The sequence below is a fragment of the Polypterus senegalus genome, chromosome 4 (assembly GCF_016835505.1).
Source record: "Polypterus senegalus isolate Bchr_013 chromosome 4, ASM1683550v1, whole genome shotgun sequence".
NCBI lineage: Eukaryota > Metazoa > Chordata > Cladistia > Polypteriformes > Polypteridae > Polypterus > Polypterus senegalus.
In genome coordinates, this window is record NC_053157.1 from 18,520,600 (window position 1) to 18,544,235 (window position 23,636).

The window sequence follows — 23,636 nt, forward strand, 5'->3', positions numbered from 1 at the left end:
ATTATCAGTATGCTGCTGCTGGAGTATGTGAATTTCCCCTTGGGATTAATAAAATATCTATCTATCTATTGTCAGAGATGGCTGGGGTGGCAACAAGGCCGTGACACCTAGGAAGACCGGAGGAGGGCTTACGCCTTCCCCAGACCATGTGGGGTGACCACCCTGGTTCCTTTGGGTCCACCCTGTAGGGGCCCGTGGTCACCGCCAGGGGGTGCCCCCATGCCTTTTGAGCCCTGGACCTCAGCACTTCTGCCACACCTGGAAGTGCTGGGGGGAAGAAGACTGGGGACACACGGAGTGCTTCTGGATACGCAGCCGGCACTTCCGCCACACAGGGGCGTGTCGGTGGGAGATTGCCAGGTAGCACCTGGAGCACATCCGGGTGTGTATAAATGGGGCCGCCTCCCTTCATACGATGGCGAGAGTCGGGAGTGGAGTCGGACAGAGCTTGGTGGAGGAGACAAGGAGGCGACCTGAAGGAACTAAGGCATTGTTGTTGGCCAGGACTTGGGGGACTTTTGGGGTTTGTGTGCACTTGGACATTGTAAATAATTATGAATAAACGTGTGTTGGGTGACATTAACGTGTCCGCCTGTCTGTGTCTGGGCCGGTCTCCACACTATCTATCTATCTTATTTATCCGCTTATCATTACTTACGAATTTGAGTGCACATTAATATATGAAGATGCTGACCTACTTAATATTACGCAGTAACTGTAGCAGATATAAGCTGACCCAATACAGTACGTTCATAATGGCTCATGGGTAGTTCGAAAACGCAGCCTATTTGTCTAGTTGAAGACAGGGTCAAATGACACGGACGCTCCACTGCGCAATTTTAACTGCTGTTGAACAATGTGCTGTCATGCAATGTCTTTGGGCAGAAAGAGTGAAACCTGCTGAAATTCACCAAAGGATGTTGGCTCACTACGGAAGTGAAAACAGCATGACTCAAACGAAACGTTTATGAATGGGCAGGAAGGTTTAAAGCTGGAACAACAACTGTAACGGACAAAGCTTGATCTATTCACATAACGCACACGTCGATATTGTGAATGCCTTGATCAAAGAATATAGCTAGATTATGGTTGCTGTTGCTGCACATTTGGATATCAGCTATGGATCTGCACATGCCATACTGCATGTTGGCTTGGGGTACCATAAAGTTTGCGCAAGATGGGTACCTAAACAGCTTGGTGACTTGCACAAGCCAATTTCCTTTTGTGAATTTCAACAGGTTTGACTTGCTCTGTATCAAGAAATCTCACGATGGCGCATTGTTTAACAATGGTGTGATCCTGCAGCAGAGCGTCCATGTTCACTTGACCTTGGCTTCAACTAGACTAACAGCAGAGTGTTGCACGGTGTTTGTTCAAATTACCTGTAAGCCATTGTGAACGTGTTGTATTACCTTACCGATCTGCAAGGTGGCTCTGTTTACTAACCCCTCTTCTCTTCCACCCTCTACAGACCAGTTAATTGACATCTCTACTAGCTCTGACATCACTTCCGATGTCCGTCCCCATGGACCCGCCTCCTCCTGCCTGGCACTTAACAGGAAGTGCCGCCATCTTGGAGCAGTCATTCTTGAGACTTGCGTCTGCGAAGACATTTTTAGCCATTCCTAATACATTTAAATGATAGAAGATTTGCCTGTGGGTGCCCCAACTCTTTTAGCTTGTTTGTGCATTTTCATTACACCTCGTATTAAACATCTGATTCTGCGAGGCTTACAGTTTATCTTACTCTTTATTTTCATTCCTTTTCTAATGTTTTTGCATGTGACCAAAAGATCAATTAATGTGCCACATCTATAACATACTGATTAAAAGTCCAGAACCTCTGCATGTCTTAACTTTGGCGATATATGATGAATAATTTTATAAATATTTAAAATGGTATACCCTTATTAAAAGACCGACTTTGACTCACTGAAGTTTTATTTTTAAACTGATGAATTTTCATGGGCTTTTAACCGTCCATACTTTTACATCTGCTTCAATGTAAGCATCATTTACACTATGACAGCATATGCAGAATGGGAGAAGGGAGCAGGGGACAGCTTAATAATACATCATATAATGAAGACATTGTGAACTTTATTCATGAGATGGTTCATCTGACAGAGGCCTTCTTTGGTTGCCATTAGTTTCTTTATGCTTTGCTTAAACCATATAAGTGTCATAGCTTGCCTGAGGTTGCCTTTTGTACATTCTGGAGGCGTTTTCTTCCTTCTGCTTTGACACACTCCTAACTGCCAGTCTCAGTGTGCCCCTTCATTGTCTCGGCACCTTTTCACCCTCATATTTCTTGGCCAATCTAGTAGTCTCACAGACGCTTGGACTTTCCCTTTATAGTGTCTCACACAGTAAGCAGCACTACACAATGCAAATTGTTTAAGAATATTGCAAATTATATTTATTCTTAGTCTTATTACAGTGTAAAATGAGCCATATGGAGTGTCTCTTCAAGATATTTGGTGTAAATACAATGAGTTCAGAAAGGATTCAAACCCCTTCACATTCTGCACATTTTATTGTGTTGTAGATTTAAGTTATTTCAATTTTCCATTTTTGCTCATCAGTCTTCTCTCAATATAACCCATAATGACAAAATTAAAACAAGGTTTGCAAATTGATTAAATATCATAAACTGACATCTCTCATTCATTCAGATTCTTTGTTGCAGCACTCTAAAATTGTGATCTGGTTCATAATGTTGACTTTAATTCTCCTTGAGATGATTCAAGAACAGCGGCATGGTGGCGCACTGGGTAGCGCTGCTACCTCGCAGTAAGGAGACCTGGGTTCGCTTCCTGGGTCCTCCCCGCATGGAGTTTGCATGTTCTCCCCGTGTCTGCGTGGGTTTCCTCCTGGTGCTCCAGTTTCCTCCCACAGTCCAAAGACATGCAGGTTCGGTGCATTGGCGATTCTAAATTGTCTCTAGTGTGTGCTTGGTGTGTAGGTATGTGTGCCCTGTGGTGGGCTGACACCCTTCCCGGGGTTTGTTTCCTGCTTTGCACCCTGTGCAGACCCCGTGACCCTGTAGTTGGGATATAGCGGGTTGGATAATGGATGGATGGATGTTTCTAGAACTTGACTAGAATCCACTTGTGTCCAATTAAATTGATTAGACACTGTGCAGAAAGGCACACGTGTACCTGTGTGTAGAAGGTCTGACAATCCACACTGTATGTTAGGATAAAAACTAAACCATGAAGTCCAAGGAACTCTCCACAATCAAATTGTGGTGAGCACAGATCAGGGCAAGGGGATAAAACCATTTGCAAAGATTTGAATATTCCCAGGAGCACATTGACCTCAAAAATGGAAGTGGAATGGAATGGAACTACCGGGTTTTTCTTATAGCTGGCCATCCCATCAAACTAAGTAACTGGGCAAGAACAACCTTGGTCAAGGGGGTAACCAAGAAGACAGTGGTCCCTATAACATAGCCTTTGAAGTCCTCTGCTGAGATGGGAGAGCCTGTTGAAAAGACGATTATCATAACAGCACTCTATCAATCAGGTGTTTATGGTATAGTGGCTAGACGGGAGGCCGTCTTGAGCAAAAGGCCTTGCTCTATAACCCATAATGACACAATGAAAACAGGTTTACAAAAAGGTTTGCAGATTGATTAAATGTCAAAAACTGACATCTCTCATTCATTCAGACCCTTTAGTGCGGCACTCTGAATTGTGGTCTGGTTCATCCTGTTGGCTTGATTCTCCTTGAGATGTTTCTAGAAGTTGACTTCAATCCACTTGTGTCAAATTAATTTGATTGGATATCATGTAGCAAGGCACCAACATGTACCTGTGTGTAGAAGGTCCCACAATCCGGCCTGGTTCCCACACACTTCATTTGAAAGCTGTTTATTATTATTTTCTGTTTGGAGTCCGACTGGATGACAAACGTTTGTGTTGTTTGCATCTCCCATATCCATGGGAACAATCCTAGCATTCCGCAGAACACATGACGCTGATGACGTCTGAATTGGCAAGAAGCTTAATGGTCATCAAAAAATAACGATGTGGCATCCAACTATAGGATCTGAAAACCCTTTTTGTGCCTTGCTCTTGCGATTTAATTATTTTTGATTTTTTGGAATTAAACTTGCTCTGATTTCTTTGTTTTTCTGATCCCTGCCTTGTGTTCTTGTGATTTGGTTGGCTTTATCTCGCAATTTTAGCTGTACTTGTTTCTGACTATGTGTTTTTCAGTTACCTTCTCTGTCGCTGACAAGACAATGATCAGGTTTAATAAGAGCACAGGAAAGGTTAGAGTAAATTCTGAATGAACCAGGCAATTCAAGATGATAAGTGACTAGATACTGTAAATTATAACAAGAAGACCAACATACTTAGAAATCAATTTTCTTAGAACTTTACAAAACCTGTGATGAGAACAGGCATTCAGCCTAACAAGCTTGTCCATTCTATTCTCCTTGATTCTCCAAAATAACTCAAGATTTGAAGGTCCCTAAAGTCCTACTCGTCACTTTTTGGGTATGTCATACTCTCTAGGCTTCTCCATCTCAGTGGCCCTCACTGGGTGTCTTCTCGGCACTCTGAGGAAAACAAAAGCAGACAAGACTGTTAGTGCCAGCAACCCCTCTGAATGTCAGGTTATATACCACCCTGATGTGTGGAATACAACAACAACAACATTTATTTCTATAGCACGTTTTCATACAAATGATGTAGCTGAAAGTGCTTTACAAGATGAAGAAAGAAAAATATAAAAATAAATTTAGGCAATACTAATTAACAAAGAATAAAGTAAGGTCTGATGGACAGGGAAGAGAGAAAAACACAAAAGAAAAACTCCAGGGCTGGAGAGAAAAACAAAATCTGCAGGGATTCCAAGGCCACGAGACCGCCCAGCCCCCTCTAGGTATTCTACCTAAAATAAATAGGTCCTCATTGTTTTCAGGCTTCACTTGTGTTTTGTCTTGTTAGAGTAATATTTCACTCTACTTTCCCCTTTTCTATTATTTATATGTAGCCTTTGTCAGAATGCCTCAGATCTCACAGACTTACCACTGTTTATAAGGTATGGTACCATATAACTTCTCCCCAACTTCCCTTCTAGATCTATAACCTCAGACAATTAGGTGTAGTAAAAGACAAGCAGGAGTTAAGTTACACTTTAAATAATGTATTATTGATAATATTCATAAATAATAACAATATGCAAAGTACACTTGAATATTGGCAACCATACAACCTGATAAATGGTGATGTGTAGTTTCAGGCAGCACACAGACTTGTTAGTTATTAAAATGTCTCTAGTTAAGGTATCATTGGTGGTCAGCTTTCTTTGCCTGTCTCAATATGGCTACCGAGCTGTGGTCTTCATTATGTTGTCCTTTTCAGTTTGGTAAGAGAGTGAGGGAGTGAGCAAATTTATAGATGTTCTGTCCAACCCCTACAGCCAATAGGATGTCTTAGTACTTGAAGGCTTTTGATACAAGCCAGTTCCAAACAGCCATACTTCAGACCAATGGAGGAATAGAACACCTTCACACCTGCCCTCCAAACCATGTGTTAAGGTAAATCTTGGCAATTAGGCAGCCTGGCTTTCTTGCGGGGGTTGAGAGAGAGACTTTAGCAGAGAAACATTGCTCAAAATGGTTTGAGGCACTCCCCCCAAATCCGTCATAAAATTCACTTTCCTGACTTAGTCCTAAGGGGTAAACATGAATGCTTCTCACTAATATTACATTGCTTTACCTAAGTTACAAGTAAAGACATACAAAATATTTATTAACTTGTATGCAAAATCTCACATCACAACAACATGGAAGAATTAGATGATGACGGTCAAGTCCACGGAGGTTCTGCTCAAGCTTTATAACACACTGGTGAGGCCTCATTTGGAGTACAAGGACATAGCAGCGCTAGAAAAGGTCCAAAGAAGAGCATCTAGGCTGATTCAGGGCTACAGGGGATCAGTTGTGAGGAAAGATTAAAAAAGCTGAGCCTATACAGTTTAAACAAGGTGACCTGATTGAAGTGTTTAAAATTATGAAGTGAATTAGTCCAGTGGATCAAGATGGTGACTTTAAAATGAGTTCATCAAGAACACAGAGACACAGTTGGAAACTTGTTAAGGGTAAATTTTACATAAACATTAAGAAGTTTTTCTTCAAACAGAGGACCATAGATACTTGGAATAAGCTACCAAGTAGCGGGGTAGACATTTAACACTTTAGGAACTTTCAAAACTCTACATTGTTTAGAAGAATTAAGTGGGTAGGACTGGCAAGCTTTGTTGGGCTGAATGGCCTGTTCTTGTCTAATGTTCTAATGATTCCAGAGGAGTATTGCGTACTTCAGATGAACCTAGAAGGTGATCCTCAGATGGGCATGTGTGGCAATTTATATTTTATCTGACTGAATGACTTCACATGTGGATTTTGCGACATGAATAACATGAGATATTTTTTATGACATTTTCATATCGTTTGCTGTTGTCCAATGTTGATGAACACTGACTTTGTAGTCTGTAAGACAGATTTGGCCGGGTCCAGAAGAAAAGTTAAAGATTTATCGCACAAAACAAAATAGTTTCAGAAACAAAAGAAATAGACACACTACGGTGTAACTTTCTCCGGTTTTCTGTGGTGGTGATCTGCGCCACTACCACCTAATCAAAGTACCATGATGTTCCAACACTGATGGATTAGCCAGAAGTCCCCATGACCGTCATCATCAAATTCTTCCATGAGAACCCTGAATACAATGAGGACTGATTGGGGTCATTTATGTTAGGTAGAATGCCTAGAGAGAGCTGGGTGGTCTTGTGGCCTTAGAACCCCTGCAGATTTTATTTTTCTCTCCAGTTGTCTGGAGTTTTTTTTGTTTTTCTGTCCTCTCTGGCCATCCGACCTTACTTTTACTCTATGTTAATTAGGGTTCCCTAATGTTACTACTTATTTACTTTGTCTTTTTTCTCTTTCATCATCATGTAAATCACTTTGAGCTACATTGTTTGTATGAAAATGTGCTGTAGAAATAAATGTTGTTGTTGTTGTTAACAACTGAAATAAAGGCAATTTGCTTGAAAATTGGCCTGGAAATGACTCTGTAAAGGTTGGGTTAGGCTTTGGGGAGCCCTGCCTGTACAACACCAAAAAGCAACACCAACCTTTCAGGAACATTTGCTTTTTATGTTGTCTGAGCATTGAAGGGGCGGAACTTCTCTACCTCATCTTCCCTTATTGGGTGTCGTCTCACCACAAAAGGAGACAAGATGTTAGTGACAGCGCCCCCTCTCATCTCCCAGGAGTTTTGGGTACCTCAGAGGAACTTGGAAGGTGATCCACTGATGCACACACATGACATCTTATGTTGTATCAGAAACATGTGTATCTCCATTCTTCATGAAAACAGAAACTGGAGTAAGTAACATATAAAAATATCATTTTTGAGTGGAATATTCCTTATTGTTACATTATGTATGTTCTGTTGGACTGCTTTAATTTTCAACAATCTGTTTTTTTCTTAATTTTAGATTTTTCAATCTTGCAGTTATTAACAATGACATATGGAACCTCTGTCTGAGTGACAGCTCATAAAAACCTTAACCTTCTTTGTTTTTTTTTCAGCATAGCTATCTATTTTGGTCATAACACCAAAATTGCAGTTTTTTTTTGACACAATACCAAAAGCTTTGTGTTAGGAGTAATGAAAGCTGACAGCAACATGGTGCCTCTAATAAACAGATAAGATGAGTGACAGAAATACTCACAGGAAATAAAATTTCTATGTATTCAGAAAAAAATAGTTGAGCCAAGAATTGAAAGAGGGTAATAAATGCAAGGCTCACAAAGAAAATGTGCTTTTTTAAATACTATTTTAATAAAGCAAATGTCAAGCAATCCATTTTAAACATTTACTTTAGCCTCTTCACAGCCATCACCTACACTGCAACTCACTTTTTTAATTCTTAAACTGATTGGAGATTTTTGTGACGAATTCAAAGTTTCTGCTGTTTTGGTTCTCTTGACTAGACAAAAGACAATGAGTGTGTTTGCATGCGTTTTAATACATTTATATTTATTTGTTTAGCAGACGCTTTTATCCAAAGCGACTTACAAAAAGGGTCCACATAATCGAGTGAACATCTGTTGGGGGACAAGTGTTACAGGACAAGGGCACAAAATTGACCATCACAAGTGAAGAGATCAGAACAAAATGCAAGTGAGTTACAATTCCCAGACTTACAAAATCTAAAGGCTAATATCATTTAGATAGAAATTCACCAAACAAGAGTCTTGAAACATTTCTTGAACACGTTGAGGCTGTCAGAGTTTTTGAATGGAGGTGGGCAGCTTGTCCGCCAGCCAGGAGCTACACTTGAAAAGAGTCTGGACTGAGCTTTGATACCACAATGAGTTGGCAACACCAGACATACAAAGGATGTCAAAGTGGTCAAGAAGGAGCATAGGACCTCACAAGTATCTCCAAATATATAAATGCTGACCCTTTAACTACTCTCTAGGCAGGAATTTAAAGTTTGAACGTAAAACGTGCCTCTCTCTAGAACATTCCCATAAAGCAGTGGTGGCGAACCTATGGCACGCGTGCCAAAGGGGGCGCTCAGAGCCCTCTCAGTGGGCACGCGCGCCGTCGCCCGAGCACAGAGTTTGTTACTATAAAGCCAGAGGAATGCGGGGCCAGGCTGCTCCCATCACCGCTCCCCCTCTTCACGCGCGCCGGAGGACTTTTCTCACATCACCCGCCCCTCTGCCCAGCAGCCCAATGGGAGCGCTTCCTTCCTCTCCTGTCTGGGGTAAGGCGGGCGGCACACATGCTGCTTGAGGGTGCGGCACGGACTGCAGCCTTTTGAGTCTGTGATTCCCATGGTGGGGTTGGAGGGGATGTGGTATAGCGGGTCCACAGCTCAAAATTGAAAAGGCCAGTTTTAACAGATAATTGCCGCACTCGCGGCTTAAAGGGGGTTATGGTAGAGTGGCCGGAGCGGTTTCTGGGAGCTTTGTGATGCAAGCAGTCCTCGCTTAAGCGCACAGGTGAGGAGTCGTCCGCATCTGTAATTATTGCCGGGAGTTGCTAATCGCCACACCTGATCCACGACCCCGTAATATATAATGGAAGCTTTGGGGGGAGCTTAATAGGGAAGACCTGCGTGAAACACTTGAGAGGATCGAAGGGATGACAAAGGACAGCACAGTTAGTTATGAAAATGAAATCCTTAAAGTGTGGAATTCTCTGCCAAATAATCTTAAGTCATTGAAGGCACTTGAGATTGCTTTCCTTACTTTGTTTGGAACATCTTATGCTTGTGCGCAGCTGTTTTCAGCTTTGAATTAAATCAAATCTGACACCAGAAACAGACTAACAGATGACCTGAGTGCTGCATGTGTTGCTCTCAAGCTTACAAAGTATGAGCCAAGGTTAGACAAATTATCAGCATGCATACAACAGCAAAAAGCACATTAATTGTTCAAAAGCATACCGAATGGAAACTTTTACCTTTCAACAAAAAGTTGTTTGTATCATTGAAAGCTCCGCTATTATGTTTTTCTTTTAAGACAAAAGATGTTAATGTATGAGTGGCTTTTCTAAACTAAAAGCTCAGTAGATAGACAGACAGACAGACAGACAGAGCATCAGTATTGGCAGTTCAGTCCAATTTGCCATCCAGCTGCACTCCCAGGTATTTATAGGTCTGTACCCTCTGCACACACTCACCTCTGATGATCACGGGGTCCATGAGGGGCCTGGGCCTCCTAAAATCCACCACCAGCTCCTTGGTTATGCTGGTGTTCAGTTTTAGGTGGTATTCAGGTTAAATTGCCATGTTGGCACTTTGCGATAAATAAGTGGGTTTTGGATTGCAGTTTGGGCACTTGGTTTCTAAATGGTTCGCCATCACTGCCATAAAGCCTGCTTCTCAGAGTTTATCATTATTTTCAAGGAGGCTTTCTTGCATCCCGTCCGCTTTTATACTTGCCATCTTTGAAGGTGACTCTCTGCGTACCTCCCATGATGTTTCTCCTTCTTGGGCGTCTCACACTTGCACTTCCTCTTTTATCGCATCACCAAAGCCAAACTGACAACAACAACAACATTTATTTCAGACAAGAGTGTTAGCGCCAGCAACCTCTCTGATTGTCAGGTTATATAACGTCCTGATATGTGGAGTACAACAACAACATTTATTTCTATAGTGCGTTTTCATACAAATGATGTAGCTCAAAGTGCTTTACAAGATGAAGAAAGAAAAATATAAAAATAAGATTAGGGAATGATAAGTAACAAAGGATAAAGTAAAGCCTGATGGCCAGGAGGGCAGAAAAAAAACAAAAAAAAAAAAGCTCTAAAAAAAAAATCTGCAGGGGTTCCAAGGCCACGAGACCACCCAGCCCCCTCCGGGCATTCTACCTAACATAAATGATCTCAGTCAGTTCTCATGGTTTTGCAAGAATCAGATGATGATGGTCATGTGGACTTCTGGCCTTCGACCTATCAATGTAGGGACTGCATGGTGCCCTGGTCAGGTGGTGGGGGTGCAGATCACCACCACAGAAAACTGGAAAAAGAACAGCAGAGAAAGTAGGGGTAGTATGGACTGTGGATCCATGATAAAAATGATAATTAAATGCATATACAGAATATCAGGGTGACACGAAAATGAAGTTATGAGCCAATCACACCAAAGCCAAGCTGACCAATCAGATTGCTCGGAGGGTCTGGACACACCGAATTCAGTGTTTTATTGTACAGTAGATATGTCAGTTTTCATAATTTAAGTAGTTTGTTCTCAGACGTTCAGCTTTTATTTATCACATTGCTCAAAACAATACTTGTAAAATTTCAAGTAACAATGACACTATGCCATAATCTTCAGTATAAAATAAGCATTAACCGTTTATCATTGTTTTATCACTGAGATTTCCATCAATCACTGAATAATTGGGGATGCTTGTAGAAGCATTAAGGAAACAGTAAGACAATCTCCTAAATTACACCAGTGATGCATCAATGTAAAGTTCTTTCAAACTCTTTTGTGGGAATGTAAGCTTCGGCCGTGATTCATCATAACTGAAAAGGCTTACAATTAGTGTGATGATTGTAGTTGAGGCAAGTTACTTTTTATTTGTGCATCATGGAAAAATATATATTTTTGTAACTTAATTGCAGAAAATTGTCATTAGAAGAATAGATTGATTAGGCTGTAATTTACAGTTTTATGGTGATCATTTCATAGCGGACTATCAGTTTTTCTCACTATGAGCTGTTTCCTTTAAATGTGACTCCCACTGCATGCAATTTTACAGTATACAGCAAGTATAACCAGATGATGCTCATATTGTTTGTGTAAAATGTACTTCAAAAGCTATTTTTGTAACCTATTATTTTACATAGAATTTAAAGAATCTACAAAGGGATGAATAAAAAGTACTCATTCCTGCCTTCCATCCATGCACTGTAGCAGAACACATTTAAGTGACAATTTTTTTAAGTCTATTAAGCTTTTCATTTATATTGCCAGTCACAGAAGGTTACCTTCTACCTCATCTGAGGTAAGCAATACCACCCTGTGATGAGAGGGGGTACTCACCACAATTTTCATGGTTATATGTGACTAAATAAAACTATGAGGTGCACATAAATGAATTCATTCAATCAATTAATAGAATAGCTGCTTTCATCATAAAATATAAAATAACAACAACATTGTAATTCCCCACCATGCTATACAAGTTTCAAAAATTGTTTGAATCAATTAATTTATGTGCACCCCACGATTTTATTTAGTTACATATAACAATGAAAATTTGGTTAAAGAAAGTTTTCTTTTTTACTTTTTAGTTTTTCATGAACGGGAAGCTTTAAAAGTATTACATAATATATCTTCATTGCAGAATTATTTGAAAACTAAAAAGAGTTATATTTTGGTCTCTATTTTTCTGTTCAGGCTCCTATGGGATTCACTCTCAGTCTCTGCGAAAAAAATAAATATCGACTAAAGAACAGCAAGCTTACGGCAATACTTCCTCACAGGGATCATCAAGGCTACACCTTCACAAGAGTAAACTACTAAAGTCTGTGCATTTGTAACTAAAGTATATAAAATCATTTATGTAAAAATCTTTTTCACATATTTTATTTTTTTAATCCTTTAATTGCCATGTACAATTTCTTGTATTAGGAATTTGTCTGTTTTCGCATACCCCAACTTACTCTCCGGAGAGAATTTTGGGATCAGAGCACATGGTCAACTGTTTGTACAGCCAGCACCCCTGGAGCAATTGCAGGCTAAGAGCCTAGCTTAGGGTCCCAATGGAGTAACATTCAAGCTGTCACTGCCAGCATTCGAACCGACAGCTTTCAAGTTAGCAGCCCAGGGGCCTCGTGTATAAACGGTGCGTACACACAGAAATGTTGCGTAAGAATGTTTCCACGTTCAAATCGCGATGTATAAAACCTAAACTTGGTGCAAAGTCACGCATATTTCCACAGTAGCTCATACCTTGGCGTACGCAAGTTCTGTGCTCAGTTTTGCAGACTGGTGCCACCCAGTGTCAAAGCCGTGCTACTGTTCCTGTGTGGTTACCTTTCTTTTTTAGATCCACATTCCTGAAGCAGCTTTATAAATACACTGAAATTAACCGCATATTGTTTATTAGTGTAATGCATCTGATTGTAATTAACCTGTAACAGTATAATGGTCCACAGAATGGCCAAACTATTCCAAATACCATAGCTGCTTTAGCGTTGTTACTCTCACTGCACCTTCTTCTTCTTCTTTCAGCTGCTCCCGTTAGGGGTTGCCACAGCGGGTCATCTTTTTCCATATTACTCTCACTGCACCACTCAGAGTATTTATATCACTGTATCTGAGTGTGAATCACAGCTTTACAGCAGCTTATTGGAAAGAGAATTATCCGTATACAGCATTAAGCACACACTGTCTCAGCCATGGTGTCTATTTGAACTGCTCTCATACAGCAAACGCTTCAGAGCCTTTCCTGTAGAGACATCTTGGTTCAGAAACAGTTTCATCCCAAGAACTATAAACACACTCAATCAGTCCATCAAGTGCTCCTTGTAGAACGCTTTGTACTTATAAGTACAATCACCTCCCTGTAAAGTTGTGATACAGTTATAGTATTGCACAACCTGACCCACTTTAGGCCTCAGTAAGGTTGATCTCTCAGGTCGCCAAAACATCTTGACGGTGTTCTTAGAAAAAACAGAAAATCAACAGTTTTGGGAATGTCTGCTGTGGCAGAATGAGAGCAGCAATAAGCCATGGAATTAAATAACGGGTTTAATTAACAGCAAGAATTGGCTTCTTGTTAAGAAACTGGTTGGAGTTAATTGAAGCCCCAATTTATCTGGTCATCTATTGGCTCGTTTCATGTCTTATTTCTGTTTGGCTTTAATTAAATGAAGAAAAGAATCAATTCAGATGACTGAATCCTTAAAAACTGGGCCATTAAAATGAAGGGAAAAGGAGTTAATTAGCAGTGAAAACTGGTCACTGACTAGGAAAAGGGTTAGAATGAAAACCTGCAGCCACTGCGGCCCTCCAGGCCAGGAGTTCGACACCCCTGCTTATTTAGCTTTCCCTCAACCTTGTGTAGTCTCCCAGTCTCAGCTGCTGAACAACAACCCCACAGTATAGCACAGTGATGCTGCCACCACCATGTTTCACTATTGGACTGGTATTGCACAGGTGATGACCAATATCTGTTTTCCTTCAGACATGATGCTTTCCTTGGTTTTATCAGACCAGAGAATCTTGTTTCTCATAGTCTGAGAGTCTCTTAGGATAGCCTTGATTGCAAATTCCAAGCATGCTTCCATTGGTCTTTTATTGATGAAAACCTTCTGTCTGGCTGTTTATAAAGCCCAGGTTGGCAGAGTGTTGCACTGACGTTTCTCCTGTCTCCACATAGGCTCTCCAGAGATCATCCAGAGTGACCTTGGGTTTGCGGTCACCTCTCTTACCATGATTTCCCTCTGGTTGCTCAGTTTGGCCAAGTAGTCAGCTTTAGAAAAAGTTGTGGTTGTTCCATATTTCTTCCATTTAGAAATCACGGAGGCCACTGTGCTCCTGAAAACCTTGCTGTAGTAATTTTTGTTGTAGCCTTCCCCAGATTTGCACCTCGACCCAATTCCATGTCTAAATTCTACCAGCAATTCCATCAACCTCATGGTTTGGTTTTTCTTTCACATCTTCTCTAGACAGGTATGTGCTTTACCTAGTCATGTGCTATCAGGTGAATTGACCAAAGGTGGATTCCAAACAAGGTGTAGAAACATCTCAGCAGTGATCAATAAAATCGGATGAAGCTGATTTCAAATGTCACATCAAAAGGGTCTGAATACCTGTGTCAGTGGGATATTTAATTTTGTTAGTTTTATTAAATTTGTAAAAACAAAAATTGTAATTTATATAAAGTTTACATTGTTATTCTATGGGAATTGATTGTTGTTTGATGAGGAAAAAAAGAATTAAAATGTACTTCAAGGCTACAACATTACAAAATGTGAAAAAAGTGGAGGGTTGAATACTTTCTGAAGCCGCTGTATTAGCTCATTTCACACTACATTTTTCACAAAAACCGATTGTTTAGGGGGCTAATAATTCCAGCACACACTCTAGATTTATTTTCATTTGCATGTCCCTGAGATTAAGACTGTCAAGGTAACTATTAAGGTGCCACAACGCCACAGCGAAGATCCTTCCATCAACAGCCTCAGTACTCAGGATTTCCCAAGTGGTGAATGTATTTTAAATTTCTGATGGCGTATTTCCTTTCTCTATGGAATACAAACATGCTTTTAGAGAAATTTCATTTTCTAAAATCATAAATGTGGTACAAAATAATATGACAGTCAGTCTCTGGTGGATAGCAGATGATCTGCACATAAGGCAGTGTGTCGTAATTGATGATAGCAAATATAATATGATTCAAGATAAAAATAAGGATTTGTATTCTATTTAAAGGTCCAGTCTAAAGAGGGGATTATTAAGACAGTAATAAAGGAAAAAGTTTTTACCTAACCTTTTGTGGCCACAAGGTGGCGTAACAACACTCCAAACCCTAGGCACAACTGACACATCTATAGTCCTGAGATCAAACGCAATGATTTATTTTCTTTGAAGTAGTTTTACAGGCTCCTCTAGAACCGCCCAGCATAACAAAGTGAATTAAAGTTTTCCTCTTTGTCCTCCTCTGTTCTACTCTTCTTCCTCCTAGCAAGTGTTTGTCATCTGCCTCCCAGCTCCGACTCCCCGAGGTGAGAGGCGAAGGCTCTTTTTAAGCAAGACCCAGACCTATTTTTTCTCTGACCAGGGCTTTTGACGAGATTTCCCCCTCTAGTGAAAGTGCTTTTGGGTCTTACATGCTTTGGGACTCCTAGTTCGTGAAATAAATGCACCATTTCCTAATAGCTATGTAAAAAATGAAAGTAAAGGCTACAAACAGCTTCACTTTGTAACAAGTTCTTAACCTTTTTTTTTTGCTTTGCGCCCTCCCCTACCATAACCTATCGTCTATGGGGGAGGAGCGAAATTTCAATCTCCAGCTTTTGACGGGTCCCCTTATACCGAAAACATTGCTATCTCGATGATGGGTGTGTGTCTGTGTGTCACAGTTTCTTCAGGATCGTCTAAAGCTAAAGCGGCTGGTTGGAAAAACACCAAACTCGAAAATTATTAGTTATGAGATAACGATGTGCTGATTAGTTTCTGAGCCAAATCATGCAAGAGAAAGAGGCACTGTAGAGGAATCGTCTAATGCAATTAGTTGTGAATTCTTCTCGTCAATTGCTATCGCAATGACCTATTTTATGATCAGAAAGATCAGCATCAAAGCAATAAATAATTACTGAAATGTTATAGAAGAGTTCAGGTAACTTGGTTCCTAAGACACTCAAGTCCAAATGTTTTTCCTACAATGTGGTGTTACCACAGATCTGCAATATGTGGCTAAACTGGGGTTAATTTATCCAGAGACTCCAATTGAGGCATTAATTTATCTCTAGCTGCCTTCCTTTAGAATGTAATACTTTTTATCATTAGATTATAATGGCATTTTGGATTGTTTTGGATCGATTGGAGTCACTGTTTTGCCATCCAAAAATTCGCAGCCTTCCAGAGTTCCACGGGATTGTGTGACACGTGTCATCATTGGCATGACCTATAAGTTCTGGTGCTTGTGATTCTGTAGTTTGAATAAAAATACTTTAGGTGCCCTTCTGATCTTGGGATCTTGTCTCACACTTCTCGCTTGGCACAAGATCGGTTTATCTTTTTGATATTGACTTCTGCTATAGAGTGTGGGGAAGAGTGTTTGCATCTGTCAAGGGATTGGACACCTTCTCTTTGGTTGGACTGCACTTCATCCAACTGGAAAGTGATACGCAATTAGGGGATTTTCTTAATCGACCTGTGAATGGCAGTTCAGCTTAGTAGACAGAAGGATAGCATTGCATCATGTCACACATGTGCTCTTGAGAGACAACTTCAAGGCTCATATAAATGTAATTACACTCCCACCCAGGGGTTGGCACTGTTGCCTAATGCCTTTTCTCTTCTTCCACCTGCAGAAGCAGTGATTGTAGTTGTATCACTATTGACATCATGTCCAGTTCCTGACCATCTGAACCTGCCTCTTCCTGTTCTCCCATTTGAAAAACGGCTCTGCAGCCGTCTTGGAGCAAGTTGAAGATTGACTCACATCTACAAAGACTAAAATCTTTATTTTCTTGTGATTTATTCAACTGCTAATTATACTGGGATCACTACGGTGCCCCAATTTTTTATCTGTCTTTCTTCTCGTTATTTCAGTTAGCATTTAACATACTGTAAGTGTTTTGTGTCCTGTTGTCATTTTTCACGTAATAGAGTATTTTCCTTTAAACAGCATTCATGTCTTTGACAACTCTGTAGGATACACCTTGTCCTATAAAATGGCCTGACAATATTTAATCTTTAAACAATAATGCAAGGAAATCATCTGACCTAACACCCCACCACAAGATGGCTGTTTTTACCGTTGCAGATTCCCAAATGCGTTGTCCAATAGGAAATTAAATTGATCACCATGTTCTGAGAACTATTTTAACAAAGTATTGATTTAAAAATACTTAGAATAAAACAAATTACAGAGATGGTGACACACTAATTGAGGAGATGGCTTGTAATAAGCAATCAGTTATCGCCAACTAGAGCAGACATCCCACACTCATACAGACATACTGACATTAACTGATCAGACCTTTTGCTCAGACTCCAGTCTCAAGTGAACTGAGGAAAGCATTACAGGAATACTCCAACCAAAAATGATTATTTTTTTATATATTATTTACCCAATTTAGTTTGTAGTAGTAGCTTAGAAAAAAATAATCCCGTGTTTTCATTCAGAAAGGAGAAAAAAAGTAATACAAGCCAAAAGTGACCAACCGATGTTGTACAATAGCAAAGAATGTGAAAACATCTACGGAAAAAAGAAATAAAACCTTGCGTTACTCACGTCACATAATCCATGTCTATGTTAACTGGTCGTATACTGAAAACATGCAAAGATGTATAAATGTTTTTCCAAAATTTTTAAATACTATATATACTTACAGAAAAATCAACACACATCATAAATGAGAATTGCAAACCAAAAGGTTTCTGAGTTTTAGAATTGAAGATAGGATTCTTGACCAATGAGTGAGGAGCAGAAGCGGATCTTCCATAAAATCCTCAAACCCATATGACTTGCATTTCATGTTTATTATAATGGACAATCCATCAAGCAGAATGCAGATTGTGAGGCTCAAGGACTGTGACTCTGATATGGATGGCAACGACACTGGAGCACCACAAGGAACAGTCCTGTCTCCTTTTCTCCTCATCTTGTGTACTTCAGACTATAAATATAACAGCAGATCACATAGAAATTCTCAGGTTATTTTGCACTAATGGGATGAAACAGAGAAAAGGAGCCAGATGGAGAACTATGTTTCTTGGTGTAGAAAGAATTGTCTGCAACTGAACATCAGCAAAACCAAGGAACTAGTTATAGAATTTCAACACACCAAACAGCCTCTATATTTGATCGCTATTCAGTGAGTATTTGTGGAGGTGGACTTGTAGGTCCACATCAATGATAGGCTGGACTGGTCACGTAACACAGGAGAAAGATAGAAGAAATGGAAGAGCAGTCTTTTTCTTAGGAATCTCTGTTCTTTTAATGTAGGTAGTGGCATCCTTTACATGTTCTACAACTCTATGATGAGCAGTGCTATTTTGTGTGTTGTAGTATGTGTGGCCGGTAACATCACTTCAAGAAAGACTGATGAAATTTCCCCTTGGGGATTAATAAATTATCTATCTATCTATCTATCTATCTATCTATCTATCTATCTATCTATCATATAGTGCCTTTCATTTTTATGTATAATAGAGTGCCTTTCATATCTATCTATCTATCTATCTATCTATCTATCTATCTATCTATCTATCTATCTATCTATCTATCTATCTATCTATCTATCTATCATATAGTGCCTTTCATATGTATCTATCTATTATACAGCGCCTTTCATATCTATCAATTATTCAGCACCTTTTATATCTATCTATCTATCTATCATAGAGTGCCTTTCATTTTTATGTATAATAGAGTGCCTTTCATATCTATCTATCTATCTATCTATCTATCTATCTATCTATCTATCTATCTATCTATCTATCTATCTATCATATAGTGCCTTTCATATCTATCTGTGTATCTATCTATGATGTCCCCTTCAAATGATACTTTTAGGAATTAAACCTGTTCTGCCCCACATGCTATGAGCTGTTATTTGTTGAACTGTACTCCCCTTCTGTCAGCTATCCAGAGTGCTTAGATCTTCTGGTCAGTTGTCTCTTGTTGTTCCTTGCACTAAGTGTAAAACCAAGGGGGACAGACAGGGCGTTTGCAGCTGCTGCTCCTCGCCTGTGGAGATCTTTACCTCATCACATAAAGGAGTCGTCTACAATTGAACTCTTCAAAACGAGATTAAAGACTCATTTCTATTCACTTGTATAGCACCTTGGCCACAGCATTCCCATGTTGTTTTAAATGTGCTATATAAATAGACAATTGACATTTAAATACAATACACCCCATGTGTCTCACGTAGGCACCCCTTTATCTCTTGTTTCAATCATGTCCGAAACACATCTCTAAGGTATATAAACCCCTGGGTCTGGTTAGTTGTGGCACACAGTAATTTGAACCTCTGTCTACACGCTTCTCTGTGTCTCGATCTGACCGTGGAAATCATTCGCCTTGTAAGAGTCTTTTAAAGCTTTATTGTTTAATGTATACTGTCTGCTATGTATTGCTTTGTAAGGAGTGAGGCAGAAAGAAAACACATCTTCACTTAACTGTTTTCAATCTTTTAGATTGTACATTTTATATTCTGTAAGATATTCTATAATGATTATAAATTATTTATGTTTTCCTGATTTGCATATCCAGTGCCCAAAACTGGATGTTATATTTGTGATAGACTGTACCTTGATGTCTTTGGCTTTGACAGAAGCTTTTAAAAAGGTATAAACATGATGGAAATGCCTTGAATTGAGAGTTTCTCTGTGAATTAAGGTTACATTTTGCAATGAATCTCAAAACCGTATTTGTCTGTTATATACTGACTTTCTTAAATATGTGTAACGATCCTGAGTAATCACTGCACAGATAAAACTCGACATCAGACTGAGTTGAACGATGTGTCTCTCTGTTGTTTCTCCAGCAGCTTTCCTTGCCTGTCAGTTGCACCCACCATACAAATACGCTCTCTGTGACAGACCCATCTCTGTGCTGTCACACAACTGCTGCTGAAGAAATCCTACATGCCACTTTGTTTGGTAAGTTTTTTAGAGTCACCTTAGGCCATTCGTAATATTGATAAATATGGTCTTTGCATTTACGATTTGTAAAAAAAATGTAGTGGAAAATACTGAATAAATACATATGAATTTTGAGGCATTGTTATAGATGGATGTCCTTTATTTACACCAAATGGTGCTAAGCTCTTGTTAATGCAGCCTAGCAGACTTAAGAAATCTAATAGAACGTTTCCTTTAATCAGCTGCATTCATTCTCATATAATGAATACAAAGCTTTTCGAACACACCAATCAGCATACAAATAAATGGTTTAGTCCAGAAGCACACCTCTGTATTAAGTATTATGTAAAGTCCCAAAATAGTTCATTGTTAAGAGTCATGGGTGAATACCAGGTTAAAAGAAATAAGACAACTTATATGTACACTAGGGTGGCATGGTGGCGCAGTGGTAGCGCTGCTGCCTCGCAGTTAGGAGACTCAGGTTCACTTCCCGGGTCCTCCCTAATGTGGAGTTTGCATGTTCTCCCCGTGTCTGCGTGGGTTTCCTCCCACAGTCCAAAGACATGCAGGTTAGGTGCATTGGTCCCTAGTGTGTGTGTGTATGTGTGTGCCCTGCGGTGGGTTGGTGCCCCGCCCAGGGTTTGTTTCCTGCCTTGCGCCCTGTGTTGGCTGGGATTGGCTCCCTTGACCCTGTAGCTAGGTTGGATAATGGATGGATATGTACACTATTATCAGAGAGGAAAATGTAAACTTAAATGTTATATATATTGTACAATCTCATTTTCTAATTTAAAATTACTGGTACAAATGTCAGGATGTCCTAGTAAAAACAGACAGGCAGTTTTTCACCTGCAAAAGCCATTTAAATCATTTATTGCTTGGTCAAACTTTTTATTAGTCGTTCTACACGGCCTTTGCGGCCTATAGGGGGCATTGTAGCACCCACAATGCCAGACACAACTTCACAACACAGTCCTGGGTTCAAATAAAAGGCATTTATTTTGGCAATACCTTCACCGTGTTTCAGTTTCCTTTCTTCTATAACACACAACAAGAATTAAGATCCCATTATGTCTCATCCACCTCCATCTGACCCAGCAGCCCCTTTAATGCTGGACCCAAGAATATTTTAGGTATCAAGGAGGAAAGCCCCTGATAGTAGGGAAGTAGGGACAGCTCTCCCTGTTGGCACCCGGGGAATGTAACAGGGCTACTCCACGGGACCACAATTCCCAACATGCCTTGCAGCTACATAAATGGGCATACTGACTGACCAGGAATGCTGCCCTCTATAGTGTGTCGGGGGAGCATGTGTTCTTGGGAGACAGTCCCCCCTGTCCATCCATTACACTGGCCTCCCTTCCAGGTAAAGATATAGAGTTTATCTTGTCTGGGATGTCAGCCCTGCCCTGCCGTCCATCACAACTTGGTACTAGGGAAGAAAAATAAGACGCAATAGTTAATCAGCAAAAGGAGAGCCTCACCATTTTCTGTGATTTTACTCTAGATGATGCTCTGTGTGATGTCTGTGCCCACACAAACCCCCGAAAACATCACATTTGGGTCACACTAAGGCAACCAAATCCGATTTGAGTCACTTCAGCCTGGTAATGTGAATGTTGCCAAAGATATATAAAAATTATTCACACCCTTGGGCATTGGACTGAATCACAGTGGATTTGTCTTTTTTGATCGACTTCCACCTCTATTTTTAAAACAATTTCCATCAGGTGTCTTAAAATAAATTGTTGACATGTTGATGAATGATACATTAGACATTGTAAACTGTTCACTAGCCTCTGGTACAAGGTGCCAGAGTCGTTCTCCAGAGTGATGCCATAGGGGAACCATTTTTAGATCCCAAAAGACCCATCTACAAGAAGGTTCCAGAAAGATCCATTTTATTTATTTAGGTCCATAACAGACTCCATATAGTAAATTATCCATGAATTAGGTGGTGTGGCAGGTGGCTGGGGGCTGTGCCCAGCTGGGACGCCGAGAAGGACCGAGAGAGGGACTGAATTTCTGAATGGATGAATAGTAATTTTCTCAAACTAAATAAAGAGAAAACTGAAATTTTAGTAATTGGCAATAATGGATTCAATGAGGTTATCAGAAATAAACTTGATGCACTAGGATTAAAAGTTAAGACGGAGGTAAAAAATTTAGGGGTAACTGTTACATTGACTGTAATCTGAATTTTAAATCGCATATTCATCAGACCACTAGGACAGCATTTTTTCACTTAAGAAACATAGCAACAGTTAGAGCTCTTATATCATTGAAAGATGCTGAGAAATTAATTCACGCTTTTGTTTTCAGTAGACTAGATTACTGTAACGCACTCCTCTCAGGACCACCCAAAAAAGACATAAATCACTTGCAACGAGTGCAGAATGCAGCTGCTAGAATCCTAACTGGGAAAAGAAAATCTGAACACATTTCTCCAGTTTTGATGTCACTACACTGGTTACCTGTGTCATTCAGGATTGACTTTAAAATACTGCTTATGGTTTATAAAGCCTTAAATAATCTCGCTCCATCTTATATATCGGAATGTCTGACACCTTATATTCCAAATCGTAACCTCAGATCCTGAAATGAGTGTCTCCTTAGAATTCCAAAAGCTAAACTTAAAAGAAGTGGTGAGGCGGCCTTCTGCTGTTATGCACTTAAAATCTGGAATAGCCTGCCAATAGGAATTCGCCAGGCTGATACAGTAGAGCACTTTAAAACACTGCTGAAAACACATTACTTTAACATGGCCTTTTCATAACTTCACTTTAACTTAATCCTGATACTCTGTATGTTCAATTCATCATAATAACTACTCACAGTGGCTCTAAAATCCGTACTGACCCCTACTCTCTGTTCTGTTTCTTTTTCCGGTTTCTCTGTGGTGGCCTCGCCACCTCCAACCTACTCAAAGCATCATGATGCTCCAACATTGATGGACTGAAAGCCAGAAGTCTACGTGACCATCATCATCAAGTCCTTCCATGAAAACCCTAAATTCAAAGAGGACTGTTTCATTTATGTTAGGTAAATTGCCCAGAGGGGACTGGGCGGTCTCTTGGTCTGGAACCCCTACAGATTTTATTTTTTTTCTCCAGCCCTTGGAGTTTTTTTGGTTTTTCTGTCCACCCTGGCCATCGGACCTTACTTATTCTATGTTAATTAATGTTGACTTATGTTTATTTTTTATTGTGTCTTCTATTTTTCTATTCTTCATTTTGTAAAGCACTTTGAGCTACATTTTTTTGTATGAATATGTGCTATATAAATAAATGTTGATTGATTGGACCACGAGAGGGCAGCCGCCCTGGTTTATATGGGGTCCATGGGAACTGAGCTTGGAAGCTCAACCCTACAGGAGCCCATGGTCACCACCAGGGGGCGCCTGGAAGACTGTGAAGCCCTGGATATCAGCACTTCCCCCACACCCGGAGGTACTGGTGGAAGGATTACCAGGAACACCCGGAGTGCTTCCGGGTACTCATTCGGGACTTCCGCCACACCAGGAAGTGCCACAGGAGGCTCATCAGGAGGCACCTGGAGCACATCTGGGTGGGCATAAAAGAGGCCGCCTCCCTCCAATCATTAACTGGAGTCGGGTGGAAGAGGACGAAGCTCGGAGGAGAGGAGTGGAGGCGGTGAAGACAGGACTTTGGAGAAGCCTGGACTTGAGGGTGTTGTGTGCAGGACTGATTATTTGTACATAGTGTAAATAAAGGTGTTGTGGGTTTTGAACAATTGGT

General features: G+C 40.2%; 1 protein-coding gene across 2 annotated transcripts in view; it reads left to right on the forward strand.

Moving 5' to 3' along the window:
• The window catches only part of tmem144b (transmembrane protein 144b), a 150,837-nt gene extending 127,993 nt beyond the window's left edge, over positions 1-22,844 (forward strand). The window contains exons 12-13 of one of the 2 annotated variants that reach the window (XM_039750305.1): positions 19,782-19,896; positions 22,808-22,844. In XM_039750305.1, coding sequence (XP_039606239.1) covers positions 19,782-19,896; positions 22,808-22,815 — 123 coding nt within the window. In that variant the 3' untranslated portion in view covers positions 22,816-22,844. Of the gene's footprint in view, positions 1-19,781; positions 20,354-22,807 lie in introns of those variants that run through there. The other variant, XM_039750304.1, reaches the window with a different exon arrangement.
• The last annotated feature ends 792 nt before the right edge of the window (positions 22,845-23,636 follow it).